At 36.8% G+C, this 13824-nt stretch overlaps 1 protein-coding gene across 7 annotated transcripts in view; it reads right to left on the bottom strand.

The window, feature by feature from the left end:
• ADGRB3 (adhesion G protein-coupled receptor B3) overlaps window positions 1-13824 on the bottom strand; it is an 806266-nt gene that overhangs the window by 59482 nt on the left and 732960 nt on the right. For all 7 annotated transcript variants that reach the window (XM_075861993.1, XM_075861997.1, XM_075861996.1 and 4 more), the window contains 2 exons: window positions 8876-8915; window positions 2944-3587 (listed from right to left, as the gene is read on the bottom strand). In XM_075861993.1, coding sequence (XP_075718108.1) covers window positions 2944-3587; window positions 8876-8915 — 684 coding nt within the window. The remainder of the gene's footprint in view (window positions 1-2943; window positions 3588-8875; window positions 8916-13824) is intronic.

The raw sequence follows: 13824 nt of genomic DNA, 5'->3' as shown, positions 1-13824 counted from the left end.
AAATTATGTTAACCGATGTGCTAGGATTGAGATGCACTTGATAAACATGGGATCTAGAGCCAATTTGCTGCTTTTGAAACCTACAAAGTTCTATCTTGAATAAAAAGATGCATTTATTAAAGATTTAAAATGTATAATTTGCCATATACAACAATAGAAAGTACAGAATTTCTGGTAATCTGATACAAGGCAGAAATTGTCTCTATGCTGGACTGCCAGGAGACCGCACGTGACTCGGCAGTGATCATGTAGTAGAGACTGTCGGTCATGCCTGAATGGCACAGTCTGTCTATACAGCATAGTCCTGTGCAATGGAAGTTAGGCAATGAATCTGATACATGGTGTGAGACATTTGATAGTAACAAACATGTGGTATCGTATAATTGTGGTATTGTTTCTTTACAAAACATCAGTATGAACCACACTTAAAAACAACAACAACAACAACAACAACAACAACAACAACAACAGAAGCAGCACAACCTAGAGTATCTGTGTCTTTTGTGTGAGTCTTTATTCATAGTCTCCTCTTGGGATTAAAAGAAAAATTCCATTAATATGAGAGGTTTTTGTTTTGTTTGCAAACAACAGTTTTAAAAGGTTTACAAGGATGAAAGTGTACGCCAAAGTGTATAAATTCACTGATTTACTGACTTACCCAACTGCCTCTAGTATACTTTGGAAAGATTCTACTCGTAAACAGGATAATGTCTTATATGATTTGGTTGTCTTTCTGGAATTTTCTGATTTATTTGAAAGATTTAATTTTAAGAAAATTAATTTTTTGCCTACAAAAGTTATATACTGAGAGATGTTTGAATTATATAAAACAAATATAATGCAATTGTTTTTTTATACATTCCAACTTAATAGCCTACTCATTGTCATTTTAATTCAGGGTGCTTTGACTTGACTTTTATCATTCAGAATTATCTCTAACCTAAAGTCGAATGACAAAAATAATAGTAAAAGAAAGCCAGGTAGTAGTAATAATAATAATAATAATAATAATAATAATAATAATAATAATAATAATAATTAATCAATTATAATAGTAAATTATCATCTTCCTCATCAACATTATATTTAAGATATGTCTTATTGAGAAATGAAGAGTTAAATGTAAGCATACATTTTTTGTATCAATATTAGATTGCTGTTGCATACTTGAACTGAAATGCCTCATTGTGCCATCTTCTGTTGTGAAAATATTGAGCAAGTAATGGGTTCAGAGTTCTTCTAGATTGCTTATCAGCTAAACAGCAGTAATGTTTCATTTAGACATGTGAAGATTAAAAAGCATTATAGACATTAATGCAGCTAAAAAGATACGTAATTAGTTATCAAAGTAACAAAATGTACGCCATCATCAATTAAAATCAACTTAATGTTGACACTATGCGTTCTGAAGCTTTGACAAAAATTTTCTCTTTCCTATGTCTAATACAATATACTCTGAGCTTATTCATCTGCTTCACTTCAGGAGCGGGAATATATATATATATCACCCTGTCCATTTCAGTAATTGGGGGCATATACGACCGACCGTCTAATGTGTATGAGGTCCTACCAACTCTCCCTCTACAGATAAGGTTGGTGTAAAGAAGAATCAGGCAGGTTGAATTTTAACGTCCGATCTTTTTGTTCTCAGGTATTGGTGTCTGGCAGTGGCTTACACCACTTTTCCCATTGAAAACACATGCACGGTTGGCCGAGGTGAGTGTGAATGTATATGGGGAATTCAATAGGAATAGCTGTGGGCCGAACTAGAATTTGGCCGATAGCTATTGAAAGTGTATGGCCACCTTAAAGGGGTTTTCCCACGAGGGACATTTATGACATATCCACAGGATACCTATCTCTAGAATGGGGCCCCCTAAACCCCGTTCTAGCTTTGTCTGCTATCACTGACTCCCGGCCACTTCCTGACTTTATGGTCGGGAGTTATGAAAACAGCATAGCTCGCTGTTTCCGTAACTCCCATAGTAGTGAATAGCAGTTACGGAAGCAGCGTAGCATGCGAGCAACGCTGTTTCCATAATTACCATTCAGTTCTATGGGGCTTAGGTAAACAGCGTAGCTCAGCAAGTTACGCTGTTTTCACCTTCATGGTCGGAAATCAGCCGAGACACAAAGAGGTAGAACGTTTAGGGGCCCCGTTTCAGAGATGGGACCCGCATCTATCTGACATTTATGACATATCCTGTGGATATGTCATAAATGTCCCTCGTGGGCAAACCCCTTTAAATTCAGTGGCATGTAAATTAATATTGAACTGACCGGTTTACTACCTCATTTATTGTCAGTTCAAGTTTTTTTCTTTAAATGAACCACCATGACAAAGTAGATTAGAAACACATGAAAAACACATAATGAAAATTCTAAAAATGCATTTAACGTGCCTTTTTAAACTGCACTACAATTACATGTTGTTTTATGCATTTTCTTTTATATATTTTTCTCCTCTGTAGTTATCACTTCTACTCCATGTGCCATTTTATGTGTATATAAATGACATATAATTACTGCATTAAATCTGCGTTATAATCTTGTGATCATGCTCTATCTGCTGTTATTTTTAAAAAACACGAGGACGCTCTAAAAATTATCAAGCGAAATACACTTTTTCATCTATCTATCTATCTATCTATCTATCTATCTATCTATCTATCTATCTATCTATCATCTATCTATCTATCTATCTATCTATCTATCTATCATCGCAATTATATATATATATATATATATATATATATATATATATATATATATATAGGATTTACAATCCGGGTATGAGGTAAATAAGGAATTTGGATATAGGTATTATCAATAATGGCAAGCTAGCACGAAAACCTTGGACAAGAACTTGCTCTAGTTCTCATATATGATGTATATATCGTTGTAATACATATGAAATCCATGTAAAAACTGTATATTACAAACCTCTAGGGAGCTCATAGATATTGTTGAACCTGTTTCACTCCTTGATAATCCTGCACTGTCATCCATTTCTGAGGCTATGAAGTTCTTTACTGCTGTGCGAGGTTCAAAAGGAAGGCTCTGCATGTGTTCTTGAGACAGGAGATGCTGATCTAAATTTATACCAAATTGTTCCATTACAGCTGGATTCATGCTAAATTCAGGATTGACTTTGTAGTGTAATAGCCTCTCGTGAGGCAATGTATCCATAGCTATGTTCATTTTATTTTCATCTTTCATTTGTAACTGCATGTTCCCAGAGCCTCTTGGCATTACAATGTAGTCACTCTCCATCATTCGCTCCTGGGGATGGACCATGTCTATGTCTCCAGCTCTGAGGTTGTCATCTGTGCATAAGTACACAGTTCGTCGTAATTCACTATTCTCTTTTTTTAGACACTGATCAGCCATTTCGGCCATACTCATGGGCATGTGCAAAGCAGATGGTTGTTGAATAATAACTTTAGAAATGATGTTTCCTGGCAAGGTAGAGTAGCTCATTCCTTCTGGGATCATCGCCTTTTCCTCTTCTTCATCGTTCAGCGAAATCCTGGAGAGGGTGCCTGTTATGGTAGCAGCTCTGCAGGGGCCAATGTCCTTGTGTAAAACTGCAAATTACAAAGCATTATATTAGATTCTGATTTTGTGCATGATTTGTGGCATATAAATGTTATTTTTGCATTAGAAAGCTTGTGTTGAAAAGCTTTTTTTCTTTTAAACTCTAGTTTATTAACATACACCGTGGTTTAGGTTGATCACAGTTGACGTTTAATCTTCTGCTCATAATAGAGTTGCCTGCATTGTGTATTCAAGTGAAACACTTCATTGTTTATATTTTTGTCTTTCAAAGGATCTTCAAGACTCAAACTTTACATGAGGCCTATACTTTCAATAATTGAAAACACAGACGAATGTGCACTATAATAAAACTGATAAAGGATTGATTACACATTCCAGTACATAACTAATTGTTATTATGAATTATGTATGATGACTTTAACACTCCTCAGAAACAGGATACGAAACTATCTACACGTCTCATGGCTTATTATAATGTCTGTTTGCATTCTGATTGCACTACCAGTCAATGACTAAATGTGACAATATGATTAATGCATACTTTGACATTATATTTTTCTTTAATGTGATATTTTTATCTGTATATGTATGCAGGGAGTTATATATTTGCAGCACCTGGAGGGCCACAGGTTGGAGACCACTGTTTTTGATACTCACTAGGGCCCCACTATGTATTTATCCAGTTGTATGCTGAGAGTTGCAGTTTTGCAACAGTTGTAGAGCCAAAGGCTGTAGACCACTGGTTTTGATACTTAGTAAGGCCCTAGAATGTATCTATTTATCTACTTGTAAGTAATAGAATACCTTCTACAGCCAACTTATTTTTGGTGGTTCTCGTTCCAATTATCCATCGATTATTAGTTTTGACCCCTTAATTTCAAAACTTCCAAATTTGTCTGTTTAAATTAATCTACATGATAAAATCTTGTTTTCATTCAGATTACAGTATAGTAACCACCATTTGCATGGCTTCTTTTTTCTGGAAACAGCACTATACATTTCAATTAGTTGTGTCTGGTACTGCAGAAGTGAATGGACTGAGCTGCAATACCACACGCAACCAGTGCACAGGAGTGGTGCTGTTTTTAGAAGGAAGCAGCCATGTTTTTATGATATTGTATAACCCCTTCAACCTTGTGGTCCCCAACTGCAAACCTTCCTGCAAGTAATCGAGGATAATATCATATTACAGAGGGATTTGGAGAAGCTGGAGTTGTGAGTGGACACATGTCAAATTAAGATTAATGTGGATAGATGTCAAATTATGCACTTGGGCCGAGAAAACAAATTCTACATATCTTCATTAAATAGTAAAACACTGGGTAAAACTGACACTGAAAAAGACCTGGGGATATTGATGGACTGTAAACTTAACTTTATCAACCAGTGCCAGGCAGCTGCTGCCAAGGCAAATAAATTCATGCGATGCATCTAAACAGGCATAGATGCTCATGACAAGAACATAGTTTTGCCTCTATATAAATCACTAGTCAGACCACACATGGAGTAATGTATAGAATTGTGGGCACCTGCGTATAAGAAGAACATAACTGAACTAGAACAGGTGCAAAGAAGGGCAACCAAGGTAATTAGGGGAATGGGTGGAATGCAGTACTAAGAAAGGTTATCAAACTTGGGGTTATACAGTTTAGACAAAAGATAGCTTGGGGCAATTTAATTACAATGTACAAATATATGAATGAACGGTACAGAGATCTGCCTAATGATCTTATTTATACTTAGGCCTGTAACAATAACCAAGATAAATCCTCTACGACTAGAGGAGGAAGGTTTTATCATCACCATAGCCAGGGATATTTTACTGTGAGAGCGGTGAGACTATGGAAGTCTCTGCCACAGGATGTTCTGATGGTTAAAGCATTGAACAAGTTCAAGAGGGGCCATAATGCCTTTCTTAAAAAATATAATATTGCAATTTATATGTACTACATTTCTGGAGATGTGATGTTGATCCTGGGATTAAAAACTGCCAATTTTTTTTATTTAATATGAGGCAATTGGCATCTACCACACAGGGGCTTTTACCGTCCTCTGTATTAACACAGTAGGATTATAGTTTGGACGTATGGGACATGTGTGTTTTTTCAACCTTATCAACTACTGTATGTAAACTACTGTATGTAACTAAAACTGTTACCAAATATCACTTTTGACATTGATTAATAAAAGGAAAGAAAAACTATTACAGGCAGGAAAAAATATGATTTTTCATATTAGTTGTTCTTGCGTTATATCAATATATGAAACAACTTGATTTAATTCGATATTTTTTAGATCAGGACAAATATTTCTGATTTTGTGTGTAGACAGGCACTTTCTCCACTCAGAGATGAGGCTGCCCAAGGAACAGATGCCCAAGAACCCAACACGGGACAGAGAATCCTCTTGGGTAGATTTCAAACAAACATTCGAGTTATGCTCAATCCCAGACAGACTCTTTCCTGCATGTCTCTGAAGTAACCAGGCTGGTTGATCACTTTCACGTAACTAAGTCATTTTCTGTCTTGAAAATGTTTATATCTAAATTTCTATACTTCAAAGTCTTGACCCATGTCACAAAATAAAAGTAACTGGATAAACCAAATGTGAAGATTAAGAAATACTGGCCAGGTACAAGGACAAGTGCAGTCATTATTAATACCTGTTGTAGGCTGGTTGTAAAGAAAGACCTTTATATTCCAAAGACATGAAAACCAGAAATGCATTTTTTTTCTTGACCAGGTAAATTAAACCCAAAAAATTTCATACAAGCTGTAATGACGGGGGTAGGGAAACGGACAAGTGAGCCCTAATCTACCCGCCACTCTGTCCCTGCCTACTTGCAACGACCCGCCCTAGGCGACGGGGTACAACTGGGCGGCGGTCCCTACGCTCAGTAAGTGCAAGAGACAAACAGACAAGGGAACACAAAGCAAAGGGAAATGGGGCAGTTGCCCACGGCAACACCGTGAGCAACAAGAGTGGTGAACGAGCCGAGTCAAACCAGGAGTGCACGAGGTACCAAACGCAGAGCAGGAGAGTAGTCAGAAAGCCAGGGTCAGTATGGAGCAGGATCAAATAGCCAGAAGCTGTAGCTGGGCCAGGAAACCACACGAGAAGAATCACAAGCAAAGGAGGAACAGGAAAGGCAGGTATAAATAGACAGAGGGCGGGAGCTAGCTCCGTCTGGCCAGGCTGCGATAGGCTCTCCCACTCCTAAGCCTGCCATCCTGAGTGGTGGAAGCTGGAGTCAGTCTCAGAGACATAGACTCAGGTGCAGACTGATTACCTATGGGCGTATACACAGAAGTTGTGCCTGGCAGATCCTTTATACAAGCACAACGAATCTATTCATTGAACATGTAACCCTTCATGACATTTCTAACTTACATAATCAAAGAACAGTACAATGTGGTTAAAATGCATTAACTTCCCTTAAATTTGCTAAAAAATAAAATATTGTTATTGTGTCTGGCAACACCTGTCATTAAGACTTGAAAATGCATTGGAAATTGCCTGGTGAAGGAATATCAATTTTGTAAAATTCACATATCAGGGCAACTATATAAAATTGTAATGGAGAGAGAGAATGATACTTGACTTGTACTACTTCAAGTCTTGTAACAGCTTAAACATTTTAAACTAAACTTCTTTGGGTAACTAGTAAGGACAGTAATGCCCGTACATGATGCTTTAACTTCTATGTATAAAAAAAATCAGAAGAGAATAATCTATTCTTAGGGGAAACAGTATTATTTAGAATCTAAGGAAAACAAAGCTTAAAGGTGTATTCCAGCCTGCATCCTTTTCCCCCCATATTGAGTGGATTGGTGAAAAATGCTGGATGAGTTATAGTCCGACCACAGGGACTCTGACGATCGCCTGAACGGGGTACACTGGTCCCCTATTCCACCCAGCTGCAAGCTGGCGGCTAGAAAAAGATTGAATAGAGTTGAAGCCGGGCATGTGTGGTGCCACTCCATTCAAAGTCTTTGGGTATAAAAGGAAACAGCCCACTGTTGGGCCACTCCATTTATACTCCTAGCCGCCGTCTTGTGGATGTGGGGAATGGGCTAGCTTAGTCCCCTATTCTGGCGATCAGTGGGTGTCCCAGCTGTCACACCCTCACCAATGTAGCATTTGTCTCCTATCCACTGGAATAGTGGAGGCTAGAATAGCTCTTTAAATTTGCACCAATATTGAGTTACCCTTCGAGAACTTTCTGTGCATAATAAAAAACTTGTCAGCTTCTTCTGGTATATAAAAAAAAAATAGGTAAATAACTTCATTTTAAATCCCTAATCACTCCAGCACTGATGGTACCATGGTCGTCGGTCAGTCTTTGTTTACATCATTGCAGACATTGCTTGCCTCAATGACACATGACCACTGGAGCCAGTCACTTGCCATGCATACTGCCTTCACCTCAGCAGCCGGTGATTGGCTGAAGAGGTCACGTGCTGATAAGACACATAATCCCTACAGTGATGTAACCATGGATTGACAGGGGACCACAGGAGCATCAGCACTGGAACATGTTATAAAAAATTTTGACGCTTGAAAAACTAGTGAATTTCTTGAAAAACTAGTGAATTTCTTGAGAAATAAAGGAGAGAGAGAGAGAGACAGAGAGAGAGAAAAAAATGGCTTTGTATTTCTTTATTTTAACCTTTGCTGTCGAGGTAGGAACAAAGAAAATCTCAGATCTGACACAAATCAGCCAAGGTTACTGAGAACATCAGGACAAATACCATTAAGTAAGCATTAGATGCCTTAAGGAAAATAACTATGCCCCAAATCTCCATTTGGAACATTTATTTAAAACTTGCACTATATGCAAATGAATGTGCCTTTCGGTCAATAAGGTCAATTACCACTTGGTTGCAGCCATGGCTGATTCCAGCACTAAAGTGCTGTAAACATCTGGTGATTCTCAGCAACTGATGTTATTTCTTACAGAGCATTGAATAAATTGTTCTTCCTTATACGGTTTTGTCCTGGCGACAGACTATCTTTAATTCATAAATATTTTTAGTGTCCTTTATTTTTGGAATTCGCAGTACCGTCTTTGGTTCTGAAATTTAAATTACTGCCTTATTTTATGGGCAGCGATTTTACATTCAGTACACACTTCTCAATATTATCCTTGTTTCACGTTTTCACACTGACAAGCACCATTTTATTTCAATTTTGAAAAATGACTACACATGATACCCATTGTTTCAACTACAGGGGACCTCATAGCCTCTGTTGGTAATCATAAACTTGTGGTGCTCTCACAGTGTTGTATTGATTTTTATTTGACATATGTTCTTACCTGACCGACAAGCGATGTCCACGTCTTTTTCAAAGTCTGTCTGTTAGTGAAAGACATAGCATGTAAGTATATCATATATAGATAATAGTCTTAATCATGCATACTGCTATTTTCAATGAGCTATTGGTTAATTAATAACATACAGTACATTGCAGACAGTACATTTGGTGACAAGCCAACATAGATATACTATAAAGACAGTTCTGTGACTTACTTCTCACTACTTATTACATAAAAAAAATGGGCTTTCTTAGAAAATATATGGTAGACAAAGTTTAGTTACTAGGTTTTGTGCCGAAGATCTGCTCAATTTCCTCTTAACCCCTTGCCGCTGTAGCCACATATGACCTTCCTGACATAGCCTCATTATTCAAATCTGACATGTTTCACTCTTTGTGGTAACAACTTTAGAATATTTTTATTTATCTTATTGAGTCTGAGACTGTTCTGTAGTGACACATTGTACTTTATGCTAGTGTAAAATGTGGTCGATACGTTCAGTGTTTGTAAAAAACAACAAATTATATGATTGTAAGACAGGCTGTTATACCACAAAATATTTACTAATAAACATTTTCCATATCTCTATCTTATTTTAGCATGATTTGTTGAATGTCCTTTTATTTTTTTAGGATGTTAAAAGGCTTTTAACTTTAGCAGCAATTTATCATATTTTCAAGAACATTTTCAAAATCTATTTGTTTAGGTAACAATTCAGTTGTGAAGTGGCTTTGAGGGGTCTTTATGATAGAAACCCCTATAAGTATTTAAAACTGCATTTTGGAAGTTTCTTAATACTTTAGCAATTTCACAGGAATGAAAGCAATGTATATATATGATATATGACACACAGGCCTCAGAAATGAAGGAGCCCCTTGTGGAATGGAGCCTTCTTTTTATTGGGATGTTTTTCATGCACCACTACAGATTTGCAGAGACCTTGTGATGCTAAAACACAAGAAATCCCCCCCCCCCCGATTTTGAAAACTACACCCCCAAGGAGTTCAACTAGGGGTACAGTGAGCGTTTTGACCCCACATTTTTTAGAGATTTTATTAGAATTGGGTCGTGAACATTTTAAATTACATTTGTCCAATAAAATGTAGTTTTAGATCAAAATTTTTAATTTCCACAAGGAATAAAGGAAAAAAAGCCCACCCAACATTTGTAAAGCAATTTGTCCCGAGTACAGCAATACCCCATATGTTATCATAAACTGCTGTTTAGGCATGGGGCAGGGCTTGGAAGGGAAGCAGCGCCATTTGACTTTTGAAGTGCAGGTTTTGCTGGAATGGTTTGTGGACACCATGTCGCACTTGCAAAGTCCAAAACAGTTCAAACCTGCCAGAAGGGAACCCGTTTTGGAAACTGCACCACTTAAGGCATTCATCTAGAGGTGTAGTGAGCATGTTGACCCCACAGGTGTAAATTAGTGCGCAGCAGATGTCACAGAGCGAAAATGGCAATTTTTAAATTTCAGCGCCCAATACATTGTGTCCAGCATGTGCCACTGTGAAAAGACCGCTCTCTAATAATTATACTGTGTTTCCTGGTTTAAAAAAACGCTATATGTGCCCTAATTTTTAGCCTGGATATATGCATTTGAGGCCCAATTTGGCAATTTACACAGCATTGGTTCACAATTGCAGAGGCTTTGATGTGAAATAATAAAAGAAATCCCCCAGGCATGACCCCATTATACAAAGAGAAACGCTTGAGAAGTTACCATATTTTGGAAACTCCTTAACCACCTCAGGACGCAGCCCTTTTTTCAAATTTTCACTTTTGTTTCTTTCTCCCCACCTTTCAAAAGCTATAATTTTTTTAATTTTTCCATCAATATAGCCATATGAGGGCTTGTTTTTTGCAATCATGCAGGGGAGGGCGCGATCGCGTGTTTGAGGGGTCGCCCCCGTGATTAAAACACTTTAAATGCTGCGGTCGCAAATTGATCGCGGCATTTAAGGTGTTAAACGGGCGGAATCAAAGTGAACTTTGATTCCACTCATTGCAGGGAGGTGTCGGCTGCGTGTAATAGCCATCACCCGCTGTGTATGGCGCGAGCTCAGGCAGTGAGCTCGCTCCATACTTCCCCTTAACCCTCAGGGTGAAGGGGTTAAAGTCTAAGTAACCTTTGGAATCTAATGTTTTTATAACATTAACACATTAATTTAATAAAATTTACTTCCAAATGTGTAAATAGCCTTTAAGGAATTGGGGTGTAGTGAGCATTTAGATCCCACAGGTATTTTCCAGAAATTAATGCTTAGCAGATGGTACAAAGTGAAAATTGCAATTTTTCTACTGATATACCATTTCAGTGCAAAATATGTTGTACCCATTTTGTGCCACTGTAGACACATACCTCATAAATTGTTAAGTGGGTTCTCCCAGCTATGGCAATGCCATATATGTGGATGTGGATTGTTTTTTGGGCACATTGTGGGGCTAAGTAGGGAGGCAGCGCCATTTGGCTTTTGAAGTGTAAATTTTGCTTCTTGTTAGTAGTTTTGTTTAGGGTTTTACTGGTATTTCAGGTTATAATGTCAGGGCATATGTAATCTAGGTGGACCAGGGCATAATAAGGTAGTATAATAATGTGGTAAATAATTATATTAATAATCCTTAGATGTGTGGTACTCTTTGTAGCAATCCTTTATGCACAGGCCAGTCTGACACATATAAATGGTATCCATTCTTATCCCCCTTTTGAAAAACACTTTTTTTGGGACCTTTCCGATATTGTAGTTTAAAAAAACTTTGCTGGAAAAGCATTGTCCTGGTATAATACTGGCACCCTAACTTCCAGCAGATTTGCTTGGGCCCTTCCCTTCCTGGTTCTCAAATATTAGGGCCTTGATAACGACTTCCTGAAACTAAAGAAATGTTCCCATCTGGCCTGCACATCAGGATGTTTTTTCATTTCCGTCTTACTAGAGCCATTATTTTTCTTATTTTTCCATCGATGTAGCCATATGAGGGTTTTTTTTGCAGGGTGAGTTGTAGTTTTTATTCGTGCCATTTTGGGGTACATACGACTTTTTGATCACTTTTTAATAAATTTTTTAGGAGGCATTGCTTTATATTTAATTAGTTACATTTATTTGGCGGATCAGTACGATTACGGCGATACCAAATTTAGAGTTTTTTTAAATGTTTTACTACAGGTAGAAATGTTCCCCTCTGGCCTGCACATAAGGATGTATTTTTTATCCCCGACCTACTAGAGCCATGAGTTTTTTATTTTTCTGTCGATGGAGCTTTGTGAGGACTTGTTTTTTGCAGGACGGATTTTAGTTTTTATTGGTATGATTTTAAGGTAAATGTAACCTTTTGATCACTTTCTATTCCATTTTTTGTGAGGCAAGGTACCAAAAAACAGCAATTATGCATTGGTCTGCATGCTTCTTTTTTTAATGGCGTTCATCGTGCGGGATAAATAACATGATGGTTTTAAACTTCAGGTCGTTAGGAATGCGGCGATACCAGTTATGTATAGTTTTATTTTTACTTTTTTAGTTTTTTCAAACAATAAACGACTTACTGTATCATGGAATAAAATACTTTTAACTTTTTTTTACTTTTTTTTTTTAGTCCCACTAGGGGACTTTAAGACCTGCACCCCCTGATCGCTACTATAATACACTGCGCTACTTATGTAGTGCAATGTATTGTAACTGTCAGACATGCAGCCTACGGAAGGAGCTAATAGGTTTCTGTGGTGTACATAGCAACCATCGGGACCTCCGCGACTGTGTCATGGAGGAACCAATGGACTAAAAATCACATAGTTGTGATTGGAATATTAAAATAAAAATTTTCTTGTAAATATTTATTAGACATTTTATTTTCCTTAATTTCCATACTATTTGTACTAAAAATAACAGCAATCTAATGATATAACCCATCTTATTACCCCAGCCTCACCTTTACTTCTATATTCCAAGTAGGAAAAATACCTCAGTGAAAGAGAAAAAAAAAATTCTCTTTTTTCATAATTTAGGCTATCCAACCTCTGTTTCTTATACTATTTTTCCCACACTCTATCTAACTTAGGTATCTTAAGCTGTTGTTTAGCAGAATTTATTTTCCATCGCAAAATGTAATTGAGTAAGCGCCTCTATACTTCAATATTACATTCCTTGCAAATATTTTACATTACTAATTTTTCTCACTTTGACTTTCATGTTTTAGTCTTCATTTACATTTTTAGCTAAATTCTGAATTATTTTTAGAACCGAAAATTGCATTTTTGTAACTCAGATGACAGTTGCACTATTGGAGCTAAACTTGCTAAGCCAGGTCTTGTGTCTGATAGCAGGACATGGGCATAACTGCTGTCCATTTCCTAGGAAACCAATCAAATTTTGAAAGCAACTGTAGATCCCAATTGAAAAAAACAACATCAAATAACAGTGTAATAATGTAAAGTTAAGCATTTAAAAAAAAAAATTTTAATGTCAATCTGAGATATTTTTTAAAATAATTATACTTTAAAAATGTATGTGTGTTCTTAAAAGAAAGGCAAAATTAGAGCCTCATATTACAGTAATATTTTATGGTATTCAGTGAAGCCATGTTGGCCCATTCAACATTTCATAATGTCCGAATATGATCATGAAATATATTTGTTAGCAATGTATTGCTAGTAAAACAAATATGTCACATATATGTTATGATTCAGGAAAAAAAAATGCTATTTACTTATATATTTATATTTATTTAATGCTACAATTCCTGCCTTTCAAGATACATCCCTATCTCATGTACATTTTCACTTTGATGTATGGAACACTGAAATATTTTAATATAGTTAAAGAGATTACACTTAACACTGTTCAATGGCTAGCAGGGTTGTTTACAACTTATGCATAGCCCTGCCAAACAAATATGATAACAGGTTTCAGTGAAATTGAATGCCGAGAAATTTATGGCAACATTTATCTAGA

Source organism: Rhinoderma darwinii, chromosome 4, assembly GCF_050947455.1.
Source record: "Rhinoderma darwinii isolate aRhiDar2 chromosome 4, aRhiDar2.hap1, whole genome shotgun sequence".
Classification (NCBI taxonomy): Eukaryota; Metazoa; Chordata; class Amphibia; order Anura; family Rhinodermatidae; genus Rhinoderma; species Rhinoderma darwinii.
The sequence above is the reverse complement of the archived record's forward strand: the minus strand, read 5'-3'. Positions and strand labels throughout refer to the sequence as shown.